Genomic DNA, 22,913 nt, shown 5'->3' on the forward strand with positions numbered 1-22,913 from the left:
CCTCCATCTCTAGAATGTAAGCTTCATGAAGGCAAGAATTTTGTTTGTTTGTTCTGTTCACTGCTGTATCCACAGAGCCTAAAATAGTGCTGGGTATACAGTAAACATGAAAAATAGTTTTCAAAGACTGGCCGAACTTCAGAGGTAGTATACCACAGTTGTTATATTCATAGATTGCAACAGACTCCTTAGTCCAGATCCCAGTGTTGACACACACTGGCTATCTGACCTTAGGCAAATTATTTTTAACCTTTTACACCTAGGTTTCCTCATTTGTTATGCAAATGACAATGCCTCCCCAAACCGGAAAGCCAGATTAAATGTCTCCTCTACCACTCATAAATTGCTCTGTGCCTCAGTTTCCTCAACTAGAAACTGATCATTTGCTGGGGAGTGGGGGAAGGTGCAGTGACCATCCTTCCAGTTAGTAGCGTAGGAGGCAAGAGCAGAAACTAGAGCTGGCTGGAAGGATGCAGGAAGGTTGGGGTGGGGTGGGGTGGGGTGGGGTGGCAGGGAGCAACACTGATTCCCAAGAAAGTGATTCCATTCAGGGGCCAGTCCTGTGTGGATTCTCTTCTGGGAAAATACCTGGAAGCTTAGGCTGAGAAAAGGAAGGGAAGCAGAGAGAAAACTTCCCCGCACCCATCTGGGAAATGGGCTCCTGCCAACTGCTGACTTCCCGCTCGCTGGCGCAGCTCCTCGCGGAACCCCCGGCGGGGAGGGAGGCTGCAAACATCTGGAGGACATTTCTGCGAGAGCGGCTGCAGAGAGGGGCTCCGGGGAGGGAGAGGTGCACTTGTACGCACACGGGACCGAGAGGGAGGCTATTCCCCAAGGGCCCCGGGCTTGTTATCCTCTGCCTCTCTAGACGCCCCTTCTCCCCAGTCCCCAGCCCCCAGCCCCAGCCCCCAGCTCCCGGCCTCCCTGGCTCCGACCCGCCGAGCCTCTGTCACTGGCGGTCTCGCTTCGCCAGAGGGCACCCTCGATCTGCCGGAGAATGCCACCATTTTCAGAGCCCCTGGAGCATCTCCAAGCTTCAGCAAGCTGCCCGACTCCAATCTTGTCAATGAAGAATCGGGGCCAGGATGGCCACGGAGCTGAACCCAACTCCAAGCCCGTTCCAACACCGGGCGTCACCCTCCACCGAGGGTGGCACGGCCGCTGCTGCCCAGTGTCCGGCCTGGCCCGGGGGCGGCCCGGGACGCGGGGCCAGGGAGGGAGCGAGAGACCAGCCCAGGAGAGGACGGACTGACAGCTGGAGAGGGAGAAGGAGTTGGGGGGAAAGGAGGGAGGGGATTCACCGGAGTAACTTTCCAGAAAAACAGTCAACGTGTTGCAGGAGTGACTCCAAGAGGAGGAAAAAAAAGTTCAGTTACCACGTCGAACGAGAGGGCTCTCAAAGTATTTTTCAAATGGGCTCGGCTTTTCCTGTGCCTGTTTAAAACATTAAAAATCGTGCAGCAAAAGAGGCTGCGTGCGCTGGTCCCTCCCTCCCCCACCCCGGACCAGAGACGTCATCGAAGGGAGGTATAAAATTTCAGCAGAGAGAAATAGAGAAAGCAGTGTGTGTGCATGTGTGTGTGAGAGAGAGGGAGAGGAGCGAGAGCGAGAGGAGAAGCAGGAGGGAGAGAAAGGGAGGGAAGACGACAGCCAAGTCCGAGGGAATGAGCAGAGGGAGGCGAGAGATAGGGGAAGAAGCATGAGAAAGAAGGAATACCAGCTTCCCGGAGCAGGCGTGCAGTGAGCTGGCTGCTATTTTATTTTTCTTTTCCTTTTTATTATTATTTTTCTTTTTTAAAGAGAAGCAGGGAGCAGAAGCAATGGCCGAGGGAGAAGACAAGCCGAGGTGCTGGTGACCCTGGGCATCCAAGTGGATTATTGGGGCTGCTCTCCAGGGGCCTGCCCTCCCTGCCTTCCAATTGCACATAACCCCACATCCCAGCCAATGAAGACAAGAGGCAGCGGGAACAAAGTCATTTAGAAAGCCCCCGAGGAAGTGTAAACCAAAGAGAAAGCATGAATGGTGTGCCTGAGAGACAAGTGTGTCCTCCGCTGCCCTCACCTTTAGCTGGGCCATCAGCTGCCCAGCCCTGCCTCTCCCCACCTACTCACTGGTGATCTGACTTTTTTTCTCTCTCTCTCTCTTTTTAACTTTTTTTTTTTTCCTTTTCTTTTCCATCCTTGTTTCTTATTCTCCTTCAGAGCCAGGCAAGGATTCTGATTTTGGGATCCAAGCCATGGTCCTTCTGCTCCTTCTTTAAAAAACCCACTTTCTCCTCATCGCCAAGCGGCCTTTGGCAATATCAGATATCCGCTCTATTTATTTTTACCTAAGGAAAAACTCCAGCTCCCTTCTTACTCCCAGCTGCCTTGCCACCCCTCCCAGCCCTCGGCTTGCCCTCCACCTGGCCTGCTGGGAGTCAGAGCCCAGCAGAACCTGTTTAGACACATGGAGAAGAAACCCAGAGCCACAAGGCACACAGTCGGCTTCTTCGTGCTCAGGGTTGCCAGCGCTTCCTGGAAGTCCTGAAGCTCTCGCAGTGCAGTGAGTTCATGCACCTTCTTGCCAAGCCTCAGTCTTCGGGATCTAGGGAGGCCGCCTGGTTTTCCTCCCTCCTTCTGCACGTCTGCTGGGGTCTCCTCCTCGCCAGGCCTCGCAGCCCCCCCGGCCCCTCTCCCCGGCTCGCACATGAAGATGCACTTGCAAAGGGCTCTGGTGGTCCTGGCCCTGCTGAACTTTGCCACAGTCAGCCTCTGTCTGTCCACTTGCACCACCTTGGACTTCAGCCACATCAAGAAGAAGAGGGTGGAAGCCATTAGGGGACAGATCTTGAGCAAACTCAGGCTCACTAGTCCCCCTGAGCCATCGGTGATGACCCACGTCCCCTACCAGATCCTGGCCCTTTACAACAGCACCCGGGAGTTGCTGGAGGAGAGGGAGGACGGCTGCACTCAGGAAAACACCGAGTGGGAGTACTATGCCAAAGAAATCCACAAATTCGACATGATCCAGGGGCTGGCGGAACACAGTAAGTCCACATTCTCGCTGGGGTGTCTGCTCTGGAGGGTCTGAACTGGGGTAGAGAGCTCCACTGAGAGAGGCCTAGTGATGGCCACACAGCAGGGCGCCCCTGGGCACCCACCAGAGCTCAGGAAGTAGGGATGCGCAGCTGGGGCTGGGTAGGTGGGTGGGGAGGGAGACAGAGCCATTCTGGTAAGATCCGGGCCCTTCTGGGAGGCCGGGAGGCCTGGAGTTGAGCCGCTTGCTGAACTCGCATCACATCCTTGACCGATTTTAATTTGGAATCGCATTGTGTTGTCCCGTTAACGTATGTGCTCTGGCACATGCGAGCAGCTCGGTCACTGGAGGCGAATCAGTGCCATAAAGGGGGCAGGGCTGGCTCTCTCTCAGCTCTATAGTTCTGTGAATCCGGAGACCCCCATCTTCTCCCTGCTTTCCACAACTCACTGTGACATGTCTCTGGTTCAGTGTTTCCAATTCTTGGGAAGAGTACCTGCCCCATATTAATGTATGTCAAGCTTTTAAAGCCCAGGCAAAAGATATCTTCTTGCTGTCTGGGCCCTTCAATCTCCGCTACACACATGACCCACGTGAGTGAGCTGTGGGCGTGGGGGAAGGGTGCACACCTCCATTCACATGTACATGCGCTTGAGGGCAATGTCTAGTCTGGATTTGTACAGTAGACAGACTCATGGGCTCAAAATGGGTGTCTTCCAGGCCTGTGGACAACGGGGAAGCGAGGGTTGTGGCCCTCGACATGCAGCTGATTGCTGGCGGCCCTTTTGTGTCTGCGTGTCACAGGAAGAGTGGGTGGGAGGTGTGGCTGTGGGTGCAGAGGGGGACGTGTGTCTGGGCTCATGTCCTCCCAGGAGGCTCCCGTCTATGCTGAGGAGCTGAGAGGCTTCTGGGTGAGACGTCTGTGTGTTTGTACACGTGTGGAAGTCATGTGTGTTTACTGAACGGGGATTTAAAAAACTTCAACATGAGAGAGAGATTTGGCAGATGTTGAGAAACTGACAGGCTAGGAAGGAGGAGTGTGAGCCGGACTGTGGGAGCAGCTCTGCTTTTCCTACCAGCAGGTGTCCTCGCCACCCGGACTGCCTCAGCACCGGCTCACCTGGGAGGTGGGCAGTGCCCGAGTGGGGGCTGGGGGGAGGGGTCAGCTGGGGGAACTGCAGGGGTTGAAAGGAATCTGGCTAGAGAGAAGAGAGCAGGAGGTGGCTGATGGGTGGATCAGCTCTGGTTGAAGATGCAAAAGGCCCCAGTGGAAGCTGGCTCACGCCAGGCCCAGGAGCCTGTGGTTACTGGCGAGGGGTTCCCAGTCTCGTGTCCTGTGGTTGCCTGAAGCGCCCTGCCTTAGGATGTGGCTACCACGTGGGGGAGAGGCTGGAAAACAAGGCAGGACCAGCACTCCCTGCCCAGGGTCCGCTAGGGTGGAGCGACTCACTGTCTGCCAGAGGCCCACGGTTCCCAGAGGTGCCAGCAGCTGGGTGGCTAAGCCTCCAAACCCCTGGGCACCTCTGAAGGCAGGAGATAGTAGCCATAGACTTTGAGGAGGGTGGAAAGCTAAGGCCAGCAGGAGAGGTCTGAGGAGAGCCTAGCGCAAGAGAGAAGGACTGGGACCTTACTGATCCAGGTCAGGAGGAGGAGTCCCAGGGAGGAGGGATTGTGAGTCACCAGGGCCCAGCCAGCCTGGAATCCCCAGCTGAGAATGAATGAGCCAGAGAGATGCAAGGGCACGCAGGTGCCAGCGGACCTCCATTTTGTGCAGACTCCGGGCACAGAGAGTAGAGAGCCCTGGGAAAAGCCAGAGCAGGGCTGGGCAGCTCCAAGCTGCAGCACCAGGACCCGGAAAGTAGCAGGCAGGGGGTAGGCCTGGGGCCAGGGACCATGGTCATGCAGGGAGCAAACCCAGAGACAGTGAGCAGGATGCTGAATGGCAGGGGCCGGGAACCTGTGGCTCACGAGCCGGATGTGGCTCTTTTGATGGTTGCATCTGGCTCACAGACAAATCTTTAATAAAAAAAAATAATAACGTTAAAATATAAAACATTCTCATGTATTACAATTTATTCATTTCCTACGGCTCATGTTCATGGTTGCGGGTGGCTAGAGCTAATCACAGCCGTCCTCCGGGACAACACCAAATTTTTATTGGATAATGTGTAATGTACACGGGTCGTTGTATGGCTCTCACAGAATTACATTTTAAGATATGTGGCGTTCATGGCTCTCTCAGCCAAAACGGTTCCTGACCCCTGTTGAATGGGATGTGGTATGGAGGGGTCATGGCCCAGTGGGACATGGGCAGTGCCAAGGAGGCTCACAGGTGCACACAGGAAGCAGGCCCAGACACTGCAGCTGTTGGAAGTGACACAGAGGCTAAGCAGACACAGCCCGGGCCTGCCCTGCCGCTGGTCAGGTGCCGAGCCAGCCGCGCAGAGGCAGACGCACGAGGCACACCACTGCGGTGGGCACTTGCACATGCTGGCAGATGCTGCGCGGGGCAGAGAGCCATCATCAGAGGCTTGGGGTGAGGGACGCCTGCCCTGAACTCATCAAGGTGGGCAGGGGGTGGCGCTGGGTCTGTGGTGCCAGAGCGGCCTCTGAGAGGAGATGAGGTCACATTCTCTTCCACAGGTTGTCACTCTCAGCCCCCTCTCTTACCCAGTGGACAGGCACTGAGAGGGAAGTGACGGCAGGAGCTGGGGCAAGGTGACAGGAGTGCCTAGAGAGCAATGAGCAGGAAGCAATAATTTCTGGTGGCACAGGAGAGAGGGTACCAAGGTGAGAGTGGAGAGGGCAGGGCCCATCCTCTGGCTCTGCCCTGTCAGACAGGTACCCTGATTTCCCTGTGTGATAGATTAAGGGACTAAAATGCATCAGTGAAGTAATTTGCCCCCAAAGAGCAGGGACCCTAACTTAGTCCTTCTTTCTGCCTGCAGAATGCACGCTGTTAAAAGCATTAAAACAAATGTGCAGAACACACCTTGTAAGTCCTACCTTTCACCTTTAGACTCCAATAGAATTTTGAGTAACAACATGAATGAGTCACCCTGTGGAACCAAGGTGGGGGGGGGGTGGTTAGGAGCTATTCTCTTAGTAACCTCAGGGGCAGATTGCAGAGCGATAACTAGGTGCCTTCTTTCTTAGCTCTATTTTTATGGCCAGGAGATTTCTACTACCACAAAAAAAAAACATTCTCACAAACTCAAGGAAAGGGTTTTTCTTTATCTAGTGAAGAGCCTCAAGCAGATTGTGTAAGCACACCACATGGAATTGGACAAGTCACCTCTCTGAGCCTCAGTTTCCTTATCTGTAAATCAGAGATAATCTCTAAAGTCCTTTTTAGCTGAAACAACTTTACAGTTGCATCTGGGATGATTCAACAGTCTCTGCCAGGGAGAGAAGGCAAGACTCTAATCCCTTTTATAATTCTCCAGGGTTTTGCTATGGGAAGCGGGTTGGATCTTTCTCTGATCCGTGTGGTGGGGAAGACACAGCCTTTTCAGTTCCTTGGTCATCCTTGTTATCAAGGTATCACCAGCGTGGTGTCATTTTATCTGCTGGCTTGTAATAACCTGTATCTGGTGGGGGACTCTTATTTTCATCAAAGGGCGGTGCTAAGACAACGAGCAAACCCAAAGTTCCTGAGAAAACTTGGTATTTTAACCCTTCTTTTTTTTTCTCTGGCTGCCACACTTAGATTTTGTTCATTCTGAAAATTAAAAGACAAATCGACAGAACCCATTTGTCCTGGCACCTGTGCCCTCCACCACTAAGTCCTGTTTGTCCAAGTGTGGCCCAGAGGCTAGGTAAATGTGACAACCATGGCTTCCCAGGCCCCACCCACCCCTGCAGAACCAGGATCTCTGGGGATGGAGACCTGGGGGATCTGTATTTTCAACACGCTTCCTATTGCTTCTCAAACTCACTGAAGCTCAAGACTCAGGTGAGCTAGGGCAAAACCTTTCCTTAGAGTGGCTGCAAATATGAGCGCCCCGCAGGGCCTGGCAGCTCATGCAAATGACCCAGAAGAAAAGCCACAGCATGGCACCATGGGAAATCATACAGGACACTTGGCCTTAGGTCTTGGAGAGCTGATGGGGGGACCTGGAGGGCACACACCCTGTGATAAAGGGGCACCCTGCTTGGCTCCTGCTGATGTTTGCAGTTAGGGCTACAGGTCCAGCTTGACCCGATCATACCTTTTTTCAGAACAACAGAAAATCTAGATCTTTCTGTGAATTTTTCCAACCTTTAATACTAGCTTAAAATTTTTATGGTATTCTAATTCAAAATTTTTAAAAATGATGCATTGGCCAAACAACATGTCTCATACATTGAAAGGTTAATCCATTCAAAGGTTAAACCATTAAAGCTGTGGTTTCTCAAACTTTCAGAACATCTGGAAGCCATGGTACCCTTTACAGAGCACTATAAACTGTGGTTCTCAACTCTGACTGCATATTAGAATCATCTGGAAATCTTAAAAAAAAAAAAAAAAAAAAAAAAGCAAGCTCAGGACCCACCCACACTCCAATGTAGTGAGAATGTCTGCTGGGGAGTGGGTCGAGGCAGCATCTGTTTGCAAAGCTGTCCAGGTGATTCTAACGTACAGCTGGGATGAAGGAGGTTGGCTACGCTGATATATAGAGTCCCGTCACTGGAACCAGCAGTAATTTTACTGGCAGAAATGATGTATATGGGCAGAGGCACATCTATGAGCCCAGGTGTCTGAAAACATTTTAAATGGCATGGTCTAAAACCATGGTCAGCTGTTTCCAAGTTTTTCCATGAATACTCTACATAAATATTATTTTGCTTGTTTTTCTCTTCCCTATAGCAAAAAAAAAAAAAAAAAGAGAGAGAGAGAAAATGACAGCCATCGATCTATATAGTTTGTGTGTAATGGAAAATATTGGTCACAATTTAATTTGTAAAGGTCAGCCCTCTCGTCCAGCTCTCAATAACACTAGTGTTCTGCAGAAGCAAGGCTGAGCCACAAACCTGACTGGGAATTGGCTCTTGTCTGAGGCTTAGGCTGGCATTCGTAGACGCATCTCATGGAATCCTGCCCCATTTTGTTGGTGAAACCATCCTGCCATTAGGTGAGCTCTCAGGCCCCCTCCAACTTCCAGAGTCTCCACTTCAATAAACGATATCAGAAGACCTGGGTTCAAATCCCACCTCTGCCATCTACCAGCTAAGTGACCTTGTGAAAGTCACTGAACTTTCCTAACACTTGCTTTTCTCATTTGTAAAATGGTAAGTTTTACTTATTCTCATCCTACTCAAGAATCATTAGATGGTCAAATGAGTTAATAAAAGTTCTATAAAATGTAAGATCATGTTATTACATTTTGGTTACTTATTTACACTGACTTATTTCACAAATTACTAAACAAATCATTATTATTTGGTGAATTTTCTTTCTTTTTTTTAGCGAGAGAGACAGAGACAGAGAGAGGGACAGATAGGGAAAGACAGGCAGGAAAAAACAGAGAGATGAGAAGCATCAGTTCTTTGTTGCGGCACCTTAGTTGTTCATTGATTTCTTTCTCATATGTGCCTTGACCAGGAGACTCCAGCTAAGCTAGTGACCCTTGCTCAAGCCAGCTACGTTGGGCTCAAGCCAGTGACCTTGAGCTCCAAGCCAGCGACCTTTGGGCTCAAGCCAGCAACCATGGGGTCATGTCTATGATCCCTTGCTCAAGCCAGCGACCCCGTGCTCAAGCTGGTGAGCCTTGCTCAAACCAGATGAGCCCACGCTCATGAGCTGGCAACGTAAGGGTTTCGAACCCGGGTTCTCTGCATCCCAGTCCGACGTTCTATCCACTGCGCCACCTCCTGGTCAGGCTATTTGGTGAATTTAATTGTCATGAAGATGATTACATTTTCTTTTCTGTCCTAGGATGTTCTTTTTATATCAATAACAGTTGTGTCTGAGCTGTGCTTATTAGTGTCAATTTGCTTCTGTGTGACCCTGGTCAAGACCCCTTTGGACATAAATTTCTTCATCTGAAGGGGGCTGCACTAAACGACCCCTAACATCCCTTCTGACTTAGAAATTTTTAGATCCCAGTGATGAAAAAAATGCCCCTTCACACCTCCTTCTTGAAATCTCCTTGAAATTCCCACCGAGAGGAAGCCTCCGGCTGGGATAGAAGCAGCCAGGAAGGGCTGGCCACTGGGGCGCCTTGAAGACTCTCTCAGCTCATCATTCTCCCCTCGCCCCGTCTCCTGGCCGCCCGCTGTCTTGACTCTCCTCACTGGCACATCCCTTTTTCTGCTCCCCTTTTCCCTTTCACGGCAGCACACACGTTTCACTGACATCCGCTTTACTCCCTCTTTCAACAGCTTCTGAAGGTACTAATATAACTGAAGCCATGTTGATGACAGCCCCTTCAAGAACTAAAGATGTTAGTACTTGAGAGGGTTTGCTTACCCATATCTAGAGGGTTATAAACTTGCAAACTTCAAAACTAAATTGCCATCATGACTCCTCTTCTTGGTCCTATCTGAAATGGTTCAGGGAGTGGTTTGCAGTATTTGTTCTTTTGAAACCAATTATTAATCAAGGCTTCATTAGCTGGCATTCACACATTTGTTCTCCTAACATCTGTTCCATTAATTTTTCTAAGAACCAGTGTCAGGTCCACCAGATGGCAATTTCCAGAAACATTCACTCATCCTTTCCTAAAGATCAGTAGCACATTTGCTTGTTTCCAGGCCTCTGATCCTTCCCGCCTTGTCCGTGACTTCCTACACCACCCCTCGGGTGATTATGAGCTCATTCCAGCCATGTCCATTATGTGTGGAATCTGGGTCTGTGAGCTTGAGTTTCAAGTCCTGTCTATTGTTACCAGTTGTGTAGAAAGTTTTCCTCTGGGTGTTAATGCTGCTCAGGCCTTGAGGTTGTAAAGTATACAAGAGAAAAGACAAGTTCTTTCCTTTATCTGCCTCTCAGGGGTGGGAGAGAACATTTGCTGCCTTCTGTCTCATGGACAGGGACGGAGAGGCCAGTGGGGCGACAGAGGCTGGCACAGCGCGTGCTGACAAGGGAAGAAACCCTTGGAGAAAAAGGAGCCCTGGTGATGGATCAGCTTGGTCTGAAGAAACATCTAAACATCTGTGGGTCTGCCAGGCTTGAGATGTGGGCTCTTTGCCAGACCAACGTTGCCTCATTAGGTCTCAAAGCCAGTGTTGATTATGTCACTGCACGGCTCTGACGCTTTCCATGGCTCCCTACTGTTAAGGGCAGGGGTCCCCAAACTACGGCCCGCGGGCCACATGCACGCCCCTGAGGCCATTTATCCGGCCCCCGCCGCACTTCTGGAAGGGGCACCTGTTTCATTGGTGGTCAGTGAGAGGAGCATAGTTCCCATTGAAATACTGGTCAGTTTGTTGATTTAAATTTACTTGTTCTTTATTTTAAATATTGTATTTGTTCCCGTTTTGTTTTTTTACTTAAAAATAAGATATGTGCAGTGTGCATAGGGATTTGTTCATAGTTTTTTTTTATACTCCAGCCCTCCAACGGTCTGAGGGACAGAGAACTTGCCCCCTATGTAAAAAGTTTGGGGACCCCTGGTTAAGGGCATAAAATCCAACCCCTCCGCCTGACCTTTCAGCCTCCCTGTGGGTAGACCCCAATCCATTGTCTTGACCTGATCTCCTCTGCTCCAGCCTGGCCGCTGGGGGTCACTCTTACTCACCTGCCTGTCCTTCCCGCCCTGCCTTTGTTTCCGGCAGTCCTTCCATGGGAAACTTCTCTCCTCTCCATCCTCAAACCCTTTCCTCTTGCGGGACACACCTCTTCCCATAGAGGGCTCCTTGCTTTCTCCCTCCTCTGATCTCTCTGTGGCAACTTCTGGGCTTCTCTAAAAAGCCTTCAACACTGTCCCTCTGGTCCTGATGTTTAGGTCCACGTATTAATAACCTCCCTGTATGTTAGTGTCCTTGGAGGCAGAGACCATGTCTATTCCTCTTTGCGTTTGGTGTTAGCACTGTCCTTGACACTTAGTATTTGCTCAACACACGTTTCATAAATGAATGAATGCCCGACTGAACAAACACATTGACTGGACCCACTGACTATGACTGAAACCGTTAGGGGATGCGGCTGAGATCCTCTGAGAATCTGTACTTTCTAACAGAGTACCAAAAATTTAAAATAAAAATAAAAGAATACAAAAAGCAGGCCTGCCAGGAGAGCCTGCCAGGGTTGGTGTTGAGGCCATGGGAGGACGGGGTGATTACAGTTGAGTGGCCAGTCTTTAGTGCCATGTCATGGGGCTCCGAGGTCGCTCTGCTCCTTTCCCAGGTCTGTGTGTGACTTCAGGGCCACCAAGGGTCTTCTTCCTATCTCCACTGTTAGTTCTGAGGCCTCAAGCCTCTAGCAAGGCCACAGGCGAGCGTCCGCTGGCATCTCCCAACCCCTGGGTGTCCCTCACCCTGTGCCTCCTCGCTGCTTCGTCTCCTAGATGAGCTGGCCTTCTGCCCGAAGGGAATCACCTCCAAGGTCTTCCGCTTCAACGTGTCCTCCGTGGAGAAAAACGGAACCAACCTGTTCCGAGCAGAATTCCGGGTCCTGCGGGTGCCCAACCCCAGCTCCAAGCGGAACGAGCAGAGGATCGAGCTCTTCCAGGTGAGCCCCCTCCCAGAGCAGGAACCCACCCGGTGGGAAAGGCGGCTCCTTTGCCACGTCAGGCCTCCGCTGGGCGCAGAGTTCGGCAGACCTGGAGGCGAATCCTACCTTTCCGAGCCTGCGTTCCCCTACGTGTCGTTAGGAGTTAGCTAAGGTGCTGGAAGGCGCATGCAGGCACTTCTAGCTTCATCGTGCTCTCCTCGCCTGCCCTTCTCCTCGCCTGCCCTTCTCCTCGCCTGCCCTCCTGCACGGTGACCGAGCTGCTGGGCCTCGGCCCAGGCCCCGGGCGCTTACTCCCTTCTCTGCCCTGTAGATACTCCGGCCGGATGAGCACATCGCGAAACAGCGCTACATTGGCGGCAAGAACCTGCCCACGCGGGGCACCGCCGAGTGGCTGTCTTTTGACGTCACTGACACTGTGCGCGAATGGCTCTCGCGAAGAGGTAAGCTGACTCTTAGCATGAGCATCGTGGAAGGAACCTCAGGCCCCTGGAGACTTCATGAAATAGTGGAAGAAGACAGAACTAGGGAGGGGAGTCACAGATCCGGGTTTAAAACCTCGCTTTGCCGCTGATTCTCAGTGGGTCCTTCCTTCGTTCACTCAACTGTCATCGGTTAAATGCTCGCTCTGAGCCAGGTCCTGGATTCAGCAGCGAACGAGAGCAGCAGACAGATGGGCGTGGACGCAGCCAAGTGGGCTGGGGAGTCAACGAGGTCGGTGGGGCCATGTGATTTCGGACCTGTCAAGCCACGGTCAGGTTTAAGGACGTATTCCAAGGGTGAAGAAGAGATGTCCTAGGAGGGTTGTAAGCGGGTCTGGGGATATGAGGTGAGGTGATTGGTTTTACACAGCCCTCTGGCTGCCATGGGGTTCAGGGGAAAGGCAGGAACACCAGGGAGGGGCCTGGCAGCAGCGTGGATGAGAGCAGTAGAGGCCGCGGCGAGGGGAGGAGCAGCAGGCGCGGAGACCATGTGGATTTATTCTGTATTTTGGAGGAAAACCCAGTAGGACAGGTCTGAGGGCACAAGACTTCTAAGATTTTGGACTGAACACCCAGGTGATAACACTTATTGAAATAGGGAAGGCTGGGAGGAGAACGTGTTTGGGGAAGGCTCTGTTTTGGTCGATTAAGTTTGAAAAGCCCGCTAGCCATCCCAGTGGCGGTCAACAGTTTTTGTTTTGTTTCTTTAAAGTCAAGAGCATTCACGTAAAACCTAGACTTCTGGCTTTTCTTGAAAAAAAACTGGAAGATTTCCTGGTAATGACGGATTGGAGATAAATAGCAGCCACCTCTTGAGGTGGGGCACACTTTCTTCATGTCACCACAGGCTCCACCATTTCCCAGCGTCCCCCCAAGAATGAGGCTGGCAGTTCCTATTTAGCACGAGGTGCTAGCTTGCTCTGCTCGCTACCTATCTGGGCTCTGGAGGCACCCGAGTTCGCAAGTCCCCATCAAGGGGACATTACCTGGTGGCTGAGTTGGCAGATCATGGGCTAGAGGTCCTGTCCCTTCCCGAGCACGAAGGCAGAAGCTTAGGAGAAGCCACGTGGGTTGGCTGACAGCAGCACTGTTGGCAATACTGACTCAGACCGTGCTCCGCCTCGAGCCTGATGTGGCTGCGGAGAGGAGAGGCCGGGGAAATGAACCTCTTAGCTGCCCTGTCTGATTTTGATCAGCTCCACCTGGATTTCTTTGACGCCCTGAGCACTCGGAGTTCTTATTTTCACAGCTGCAGAACTCAATGAGCAGTCTTCATTGAGAATGATTTCCATTCTCCTTTGAGACATCAAAAAGATAATTTCGTAACAAAACCTATGGGTCCTCCACCCACCCATCCCCACTGCTGCCAATTGTGAGGTTCCTTCTTCATCGGAAACTTTGGCAGATGTGGCCTTCTCTCTGCACAGGGAATAGTACACAGACCTTGACTTACACAGGGCTCGTGAGTCTTTTCAGAGTTTGTGGCCCCAAACGAGGCAGCAAATGGACTCCAAATGGAGCAGTAGGTGGTGTGGACTAATGAGGAAACAGAGTCACACATCTGGTCTTGCAGTCATTCAGCAAACGTCTGACAGCCTACTGTGTGCCAGCTTCCCAGGCCCTCCTAGCTCTGAGCTACTGCTCCACACCATGTGCACAGAGCCACGCCTCCCCTAGCAGGTGGGGCAGGTGGCACACCCCACATTGTGGTCCAGGAAAGGCGGGACTCTGGGAAAACACAACTGTTTTGCATCTCAGTGAGTGTGTGGGTATCTTCCTTGGCCCCTCTCGTCTCTCTTTGTCTCTAACAATTAGGCGTGTCACTCTGGCATCAGGCTGCGTGGGTTTGAATCTTGGCTCTACCACTCACGGGTTGAGTACCTTGGATAAGCCATTTAATTTCCCTAAGTCTCAGTGTCCTCGGTTCTGTATCATGAAGGGTAGTAATAGTTCCCACTTTATAGGATTATTATGAAGATGGAATGAGTTAATACATGAAAATCTTGGAGTGGTGCTTGATGTGGAGTAAGGCTCAACAAATGTTGGTGCTTACTGTCCTCAGTCCCGGAGCTCTCTACCTAGACAGAGCTCTTGCGGCCAAGCCAGGGCATCACCGCACACTTAACACCTGTATTTTAACCCCAACTCTCCCCAACACATCTGTCTGCAGACTGATTTCTAACTCATGGAACCCCAGACCTTGTCCATGCCAGGTCTCCCCCAGCTCACTTTCAATCCTTCTGGGTAACAGGAAGCACACTGTGTTTCCTGTAGTCCATTTCAGAGACTCTAGGTCCTTCCTTAGCTGCCTTCAACCGGGAAGAGGACATGCCTTATGCCTTCCTCTCTGGTCACTTATTCTCTCCAGCTGGGGCTCAGGCTCCTTGTTATGTGGGTCCCTTGCCCCCCTCTCCCCCAAGATTTCTGGAACAGACATCTTCAAGCTCGGCAGGTGTCAGTGTGTCCCAGAGGCTGTGCTCTGGGTTCAGGGAAGAAGGGAGAGCTAGTTTTGAACCAGTAGGGCTGGGCCATCCAGGTCTGCGTAATGGGCTTGGGCCATTCTGTTCATGAGAAGGATGCTGAGCTGGCCTGGACTTTTTGGGGTTTTCCCTGATGACACAGTTCAGTAAGACTCCAGGCAGGTCCCAAGGCTGGAGGCGCACACAGAGCTAGGGTGGCCTCAGACAGCAGTAGATGACTCAACGTCCTGAGGCGCTGACCTGACCCCACAGGGCTCCTTCCCCCGTGGCCTCCCCGCACCTGACCACTGCTGCTCCTGGGTCAATAGTGAGTCCCCAGTTGTCCTCCCCACCAGAATTGACATGATCCCAGGCCCTCCCTGGTTTTCCTGCACAAAACTATTGAATTCAGTTCAAATTCTTCCCTTCTTATCTTTCTTTTTTTTCTTCCACTTTACTCAACCCCTTTTACTAATTTCCTTGCTTCCCCAATTTTAGTTACTGAAACACCTGCTCCCACAGTGAGTAGGGGGAAGGGCCAGAGCTGGCCCTCTCGCACCAGAATCCCTCACACTCCCTCATGCTTGTTCCCCGGCCACACGTCGCCTGGACCCTGGGCCGTGGTCCCGGGCTGCCTTCTCTGGCCTGGGCTCCAGTTTCACAACTGACTTCCCCAGCTGTTTGGTTTCTCTCAAGGAGCCATCCACATTTCCAACTTCCCTGTTAAGGTGAACTTCTACCTCCTCACGTCCTTGTCCCTTAAGGAAACTATAGCCACGTGTAGCTGTGATTTTCATCTTATCTGCTCAGGGACCTGCCGCTGTGTGTCCACAGCCCTGGCCCCGGAGCAATGCTGGTGGCTTGCACTGAGACCCATTCTGCTGCTTGTCTGCAGCTGACCTGGCTCCCACACTGCTGCTGACCTTTCACCCTATGGCTCGGCTTGGACTGGCCACCTTCCCCCCAACTGGTGGCCGTTTGAGGTGGGGGCCTTCTGAATCACTGCCTCTCTGCCCCAGAGATCTTCAGTTTTCCCCATTCCCTGGTCTCTCCCACCGACCGTCTGCCTCTCCCCTTCCCCCTCAGCTCGAGTAGCTCCTCCCCCAGGTGGTGGGGACTGTTTTATCTTCCTTCTGCATCCTCATTCTTTTGCTTCCAAGTAGGCAGGTGACAATTTTTTCCCCTAACACCACATTCTTTGAAAATAGATGAGTATAGAAATTCTCCTTCGGAACCCCCACTAGTTTACACCTCCCGACCTGACCTATGTGGAGTGTGGCCACACGAGCAGGAAATCCCCGCCAGCTCCGGGAGGCGCTGGCCCTCCCGGGTGGGCGGCAGGCACACTTCTCCGTCACACAAAGTGCTTTCCTCACCAACCCTGTCTTATTTTGCAGAGTCCAACTTAGGTCTGGAAATCAGCATTCACTGTCCGTGTCACACCTTTCAACCCAATGGAGACATCCTGGAAAACACTCACGAGGTGATGGAAATCAAGTTCAAAGGTAACCAGTGGGTAGAAGAGGAGACCCCTGCCAGACCCCCGGGGAAGGAACCAAGTCCCTCACAGAAATGGCCAGCTGTTTTGTCCTGGAGTAATCTGCTTTGCCCGCCCCAACCCCAGCAATGAGTGTGGCTTTCAGTGTCTAGATCTAGAGAACACATTAGCATTTGGAATACAGCGTGGTGTTGGTAAGAGTAATGAAATCATGTGGGGAAGCGGGACCACCCCTGAGCTCAGTCAGGGCTACTGGGGTCAGAGGGCCTCTGTCCCAGGGGCCTTATGCAAATTCAGTGAGATTACAGAGTCTATAAACACAGCGATAGTTGCCTTCCCCTTCCCTAAGAGAACTGAACTTTGGTGGCTACGGACTTGGAGTGTCCTGACTGCCGAGTGTGCCAGGTGTCACGGAGGCACCTGGTCCTTGCCCAGGGGCGTCTGGGTTGGAATGACCGCTTCAGGGCTCTGGCCTTTGGTGCTGAGATGGCGAAAACGTTGAGAGTCGTTTCTGGTTTAGCAATGTGTTTCTAAGGCGCTCAGCCTAGAGACGGTCTCTGGATCTCAGGGGCGCTGTCTTTCCCTTTCATAGCCCCATGATGGGTAACTGAGGCACAGCTGAGGCCAAGGGCTTGGTCAAGGTCAAACCAACCAAGTCAAAGCCTGTGGTCTGGGGCTTGTCTGGAAGAAGGAGCAGTCTCTCTTGGATCCCTGCCCTGGGCAGTGCTTACCTGTCAGGGGCTTGGTTTCAGAGCCTTTCTTTAAGCCAAGCATTTTACATCCTAATGACACAACCTCAGAGCTTAGAAGATCTTTGGAGTTCTTAGTGACTGGCCAGGGTAGGACAAAATCCTTCCCCTTCCGTTTTGTTCATAAAGATTTTCAGGAAAGGAACTTGGTGACCCAGGCCTCTCATTTATTTCAAGGACCCAGTGCTCCCTCGAGAGGTCCACGTCCCTCCCGTTTCTGTGGAAAGTACGCTCCTCAGGCTCCTGTCCTGGGTGGAGATGGACAGGAGCTGGCAGCTGTCACAAAATAAACCTCCTATCATTGAGACACTTTCTAATTCAGTCTTCATTCTTTTCCTTTTTCAGATGAAATAGCAGCTTTTTCCCCCCCCGAGTGTGTTTGCTAAGCTGTTTGTCGTGCACTTCGTTAGCTCATCTGAGTTTTACAGGGAGAACATTTTGGAAACCTTAAGTGCAGTGTGAATGGGACCGGTTACTCAGTCTCCTTCCTCCGGCTTCCACTCACGATGTCTTAAATTGTGACAGCTTAAATTACAGCGGGGACTCCTGTGCTGTCTTGACCAATTCAGAGTGTAAGAGGAAACTCACATACCCCAAAATTCTAAGTCCCCAAAGGAATGTGAGGTGGCCACCCTGAGACAGAGATGCCTCACAGGTCCCTGAGCTGCCGAGCATCTCGGAACGGCTCGCTGCCCTTTGGAAGATACGTGCACGCAGGGGTCCGAAGGGATCCAACCAGGGGTGTCTTGTGTGACCCTTTGATACCGGTTCCCCCACCTAGACTCTCCCTACCTCGCAGACCACACTGTGCCTCCTGCTGGGCAGAGATGGGGTGGGAGGGGAAAGCGTCTGCCTTCCTCAGACAGGAGACTGTCACCTTCCTTCCTTCCTTCCTTCCTTCCTTCCCCTCTGTAGGTGTGGACAGTGAGGACGACCATGGCCGTGGAGATCTGGGACGCCTCAGGAAGCAGAAGGACCACCACAACCCTCACCTAATCCTCATGATGATTCCCCCACACCGGCTCGACAACCCGGGCCAGGGGGGTCAGAGGAAGAAGCGGGCCCTGGACACCAATTACTGCTTTAGGTGAGCTGGGGCCCACTCAGGATCCCTGAGCTCCTGAGACAACCTTGACTGCGCACCCATTGTGCGCCGGGCCCCAGGCCCACACCACACTCAACCGAGGGGCCCTGATGCTATTCACAAACATCTCCAGGGAAGAAGAGTTAGAACCTCTCACAAATCTCCTTGTTTCTCCGGGAGCTGCAGTTTCGCTGCAGCCCAGCTCTGTGAGGCCCCGGATGAAGCATGCCAGGGGAGTGGGCTGCTCTAACGGTTTGGATGGAGAGAGCAGGCTGAAGCGTCTCCGTGGCCCTCACGGAGGAATCTCCATGAGAGGAGTGCCCGCTCCCTTACGAAGGGCCCACGGATGCTGCTGGATGAGGGACAACAGAGCCGTCTCCACTGGCAGGGGGAATCTGAGCTAGAGAAATGAATGAACTAATTCAGATGGCGTTGAGTCGTCCCTGTGAAAAGAGTAAAAAAAAAAAAAAAAGGAGCCTCTTCTGTTATTTAGGGGTAGTTTACCTTCTTGTTTATAAAGGAGGGGCCATGGAGGCAAGTATAGCGATTACTAAAAGGCAGACAATGGCCACATTCATGAGAGGGTCTGAGGATGATGTGCTTTAAGGATCTGGAGCACCTGTATGGATGCAGGAAGGGCTTCAGGAGGGTGTGGGAGCTGCACCTTCGGGACGAGCGGGGTTTGGGTAGGAGGGGACATGGAGGAGGACGCTCTTCCGGTAAGGGCAGGTGCATGAACAGGAGGATGCCTGGATGAAGCTAGGAAGAATGACTTGGGACATTTTTAGCTCTAAACTCTGTCTTTATCAGGAACAGCTGAATGAATGAGGGATGTTGTGCTTGGGAAAAGGAAGGGGTAGGAGAGGCAATGTGGTCGCCTCCAACTGTCCGAAGGCTGGCTTGTAGACGTGTTCTGTGTGGGTGGTGCTGAATCGGTCCGGAACGAATGCCCTCAGCTGCAAGCAGCAGTGGCCTGAACCACATAGGACTTCTTGTCCACAGGAAGCCTGAGGCTGTAGGTTCAGGGTTGGCCGGGCTCCTTAGTTATGCCACTGGGGATACAGGCTTTCTCTCTCTACCCAGTCTGCCATTCTTAATGCGTTAGCTTGCTTTTCATGCCTGGTTTGTGGTTACAGTGGCTGCTAGAGCCCTGGCTCTCTTGTCCACACTCAAGACGAGAAAGCGGAAAAGGCAGGGCCAGCGGCTTTCCTCTCCCATCTGTGACTTTTATATGGAATCAAATATTTCTTTGCCAGAATTTGCCCTCATCTCCTGCATAACTCTCCTATGTTGGGTTGTGGCTGGGTTACCTGGCCACCCCCACCTGCAAGACGGGCCCGGAAAACAAGTGTCTGGTGTTCTAGACTCTATAATGGGAAGCGGCCAGGAAGAAGGAGGCTGGGAGTGGCTATTGAAGAGATAACAAAGAATGTTGGCCATAGTTCACCCTCAGAACCCACCAGAAGCCAGATTTTGGACAACAGTTGCCTTGCAAGTAGCGAGTTCTAGGTCTCAGCAGACACTGAAGTCCAGACTAGCTGCCCACTTTACAAGGGGTATTGCCAAATGGATTTCTGTCGGCAACAGAGTTGAAGAGGCCTCATAATCACATTTGGGGTGATGTCGAAATCATGAGTCTGGTGATAGAAGGATGTGCCTCATTTTGATTCAGTGGCCTCAAGATCCACTCTAAGCAGTCATCTACTATATATAGTACATAAGCTACGAACTTAGAGTTCATTTCTGGTTGGAGGCGCAGAGGAAGGTGCTAAACTCAACTTCAGCTAAGCTGAGTTGCCTAATAACGTTCAGTGCTTGGTTTTATGTGGAGCAATTTAAGTCTCTGCTTTGATTCATAATGTAAAAGGGGGAGGGCCCTCTTGCCTTTTTTCTCTTCCTCATCATCTCTTTCTGCCTTTTATGTCCTTGGGATTATGGTCTTCAACACAGAAAATGCCTTTATATTCTATTCAGCTCAATGTTCTTGATTGAACCTAGGATGCCTTTTACGAGGACCAGGAAGGACTCCAAATGCAAATATGAGGGCCATTTGTGAAGTTGTTTATATTGGTGGTTTGCCTTTAGGTTGCTTTTCTAGACACGTGTTTTGTGTTGCAGCAACGTGGAAGAGAACTGCTGTGTGCGCCCTCTCTACATCGACTTCCGTCAGGATCTGGGCTGGAAATGGGTCCATGAACCTAAGGGCTACTACGCCAACTTCTGCTCAGGCCCCTGCCCGTACCTCCGCAGTGCAGACACGACCCACAGCAAGGTACGGAGCGGGGCTCACGCCATGGGGCGCACGGGGGCTGAGTCAGCCGGCTGCTTGTTTAAAATGTTAGGGGAAGGACTGAATGTTGAATGAGCGATGAGCTGGAGTGAGTAAAATCCCTTTTGTGAAGATTCTGATGTTGGCACCCTGGTCCAACTCTACGTGGGCACATTCTGCCCTTTATAATCTCTTACCTAGTTTCGACTAGCCTTTTTATTTGTTCTGTCGAAAGCTTTTGTCCCGTTCTGAAAATTAATTAGCTATCACATGCCACCCTTTGTGTCAGAGGTGTGTGCACATGGCTGGCAAGGAATGTTGGGGCTGAACAGCTTCTGCCGTCAGTTCAAGGACTCTGATTCCAGCCTCTTGACTGTAGAGAAATTATTCTGAAAATGTCAAGTATGCAGAAGCAGCTACATGAAACAATAGGAAGAAAAGCTCAGAGAGAGAGAAGTCCATGACTCTGAAAGCAGCTTGTCTTTCCCTCAAGGGGACGCAAAACCAGGACAGTAATTTATGAAGCACGTTTCCTTGTAGCTCATTATTTTTGCATCTCGTCTGGGGCCCCACACTTGCCAACTACTAAATGGCAGTGTTTTACGAGAACATTTCTCACCAAAGTGACCAGTTAGAGCAAGGAAGATCAATATAGGAATGTTTTCATAACAGAGAGAGAATTCCATGAACAATTTAAAGGCCCCCGATAGCTGTAAAAATGCTGAAACTGTGAACAAACAAGAACAATGCTCCCATGCCTCCTCTGTGGACGAACAGTACTAGCCACTCTTCCAGACGGTGAGCGCATCCGTCCATGCACATGCTCAGTCTTGGGAGCAGCCTCGAGAGGGTGGGGAGTGTTCCAGGCCTGAGCCCGGCTTCCCAAGCTCTAAATGATGTATCCTCCCCAGGTGCTGGGCCTGTACAACACCTTGAATCCGGAAGCATCCGCCTCACCTTGCTGCGTGCCCCAGGACTTGGAGCCCTTGACCATCCTGTACTATGTCGGGAGGACCCCCAAAGTGGAACATCTCTCTAACATGGTGGTGAAGTCCTGTAAGTGTAGCTGAGATCCTGCCTGCGGCAGAGACAGAGGAGAGACAACTGCCACTGCCTGCCCGCCCGCTCCTCGGGAAACACAAAGCATCAGACCTCACCTAGAGGCCTGGAGCCCGCAACCCACTGCTTCAGGCCAATGGCTGAGACGGAGGTTCCCTTTTGGAACATTTATTTCTTGCTGGCTCTGAGAATCACTGTGGTAAAGAAAGTGTGGGTTTGGTTAGGGGAAGGCCGAACTCTTCAGAACACACAGATCCTTCTGTGAAGCAGACAGAGGTGGTGGGGACGGAGGAAGAGGGGTGGCAAGTCGACAAGTCGTGCGGCAATGGGGTTGGGGATCCCTGGGGAGGAGGAAGGGCACAGAACGGCCGGACGGGGCCAGACCGGAAGACACTTCTCATCCGAGGTCAGATTTGCTCATCGCTGCCCCACGTCTGCGCTAGGGAGTCTGGATGACGTTATCCGCGGCAAGCATTTTCCTTCAGACAGTTTACCAAGACATGCTCCCAGCGCTGTGTCTAGTACTGCCTGGGTTGAAGGACAGACACAGCACTTATTTTTGTAAACTGTCCCCTTTGCAAACTGTCTTCCTGACACCAGTCAGCATCAAGGGTCGTCACAGGGAAAAAGTCCAGGTCATGCAGGTCCAGGGCCATCAACTATATTGGGCCCTGTGGATACAATGAACTCAGAGGCAGGTGGGAATTCGCCCTCTCCTGTCTGCCCTGGGTCCCTCCTCTCACCTTCTTTGATCGTCTTTCCCCTTGGACATCTGGCTAGACACCTTCCAGGTCACGGTGCACATATCTGCATTTGGGGTCTGTGCAGCCTTTGGGGCACTATGGGTTTCCCCTCTCACCCCTAAGACCCTGTGCTCATCTGGTGTTCCTGGAAGCAGGTGCTACAGCGTGTGGGGCCTGCGGGGACGGCGTGGTGCCACACGGCGACCTGGCCCCAGACACGTAGGCTGAGGTAGAAAGACAAATACAAATATTACTCTCAAAATCTTTGTATAAATAAATATTTTTGGGGAATCTTGGATCATTTCATCTTCTGGAAGATTGTTTCTAGAACAGTAAAAGTCTTATTCTAAGGTATAAGTCTGACTCGATAAATATTTTTGATCATCATTTTCTTAATTTCATGTCCTGGAGGACATGAAATCAGAGGTAACTAGAAGCTGGGGCAGAGACTCCAATGTCAAATCCACTGCATAGTGTGAGTACCCTGGACAGCGGTGCACCACGCTGCCTTCCCCGAGTGCAGACTGCACTATTGCTTGTGTTCCGTTTTCTTCCCTGTCCTTGTTCTCAGACAGAGGAAGGGGCTCAGATTTGCTGAAAGAACAATCTATGGATTTGACTTCTGCTTAACTGTGGGCAAAATCACTATGGGTGTGGACCCTTGCATATGGAAATGTGTTGTTTTGTACATTCCCTATAAATGATCATCTCACCCCCCTAATCAGTGAAATCAGACTGTCCGTGGCGAATAGCCTAAGAATAAAAGACCGATTCTGTTGTCAGGTTAAGCCTAGCAAGAGCTCACCGGGAGCCCCTGCAGACAGTGGGTCTCTTGTCGGGGCTCTGGGAATGGGAGAGGGCCAGGAAAGCACAATTCCAGAGTTCTCTGCGGCCATGA

At 51.6% G+C, this 22,913-nt stretch overlaps 1 protein-coding gene across 1 annotated transcript; it reads left to right on the forward strand.

Annotated features, from left to right (window-relative positions):
• The first annotated feature begins 1,574 nt into the window (after nucleotides 1-1,574).
• On the forward strand, nucleotides 1,575-22,306 carry TGFB3 (transforming growth factor beta 3). The gene is made up of 7 exons (XM_066342981.1): nucleotides 1,575-3,029; nucleotides 11,509-11,672; nucleotides 11,986-12,115; nucleotides 16,011-16,118; nucleotides 17,776-17,947; nucleotides 20,063-20,216; nucleotides 21,125-22,306. Exons 1-7 carry the CDS (start codon nucleotides 2,690-2,692, stop codon nucleotides 21,281-21,283), a joined length of 1,227 nt encoding a protein of 408 aa, XP_066199078.1. The 5' UTR covers nucleotides 1,575-2,689; the 3' UTR covers nucleotides 21,284-22,306.
• Nucleotides 22,307-22,913: the final 607 nt, after the last annotated feature.

Source organism: Saccopteryx leptura, chromosome 6 (assembly GCF_036850995.1).
Source record: "Saccopteryx leptura isolate mSacLep1 chromosome 6, mSacLep1_pri_phased_curated, whole genome shotgun sequence".
Taxonomy (NCBI): Eukaryota; Metazoa; Chordata; class Mammalia; order Chiroptera; family Emballonuridae; genus Saccopteryx; species Saccopteryx leptura.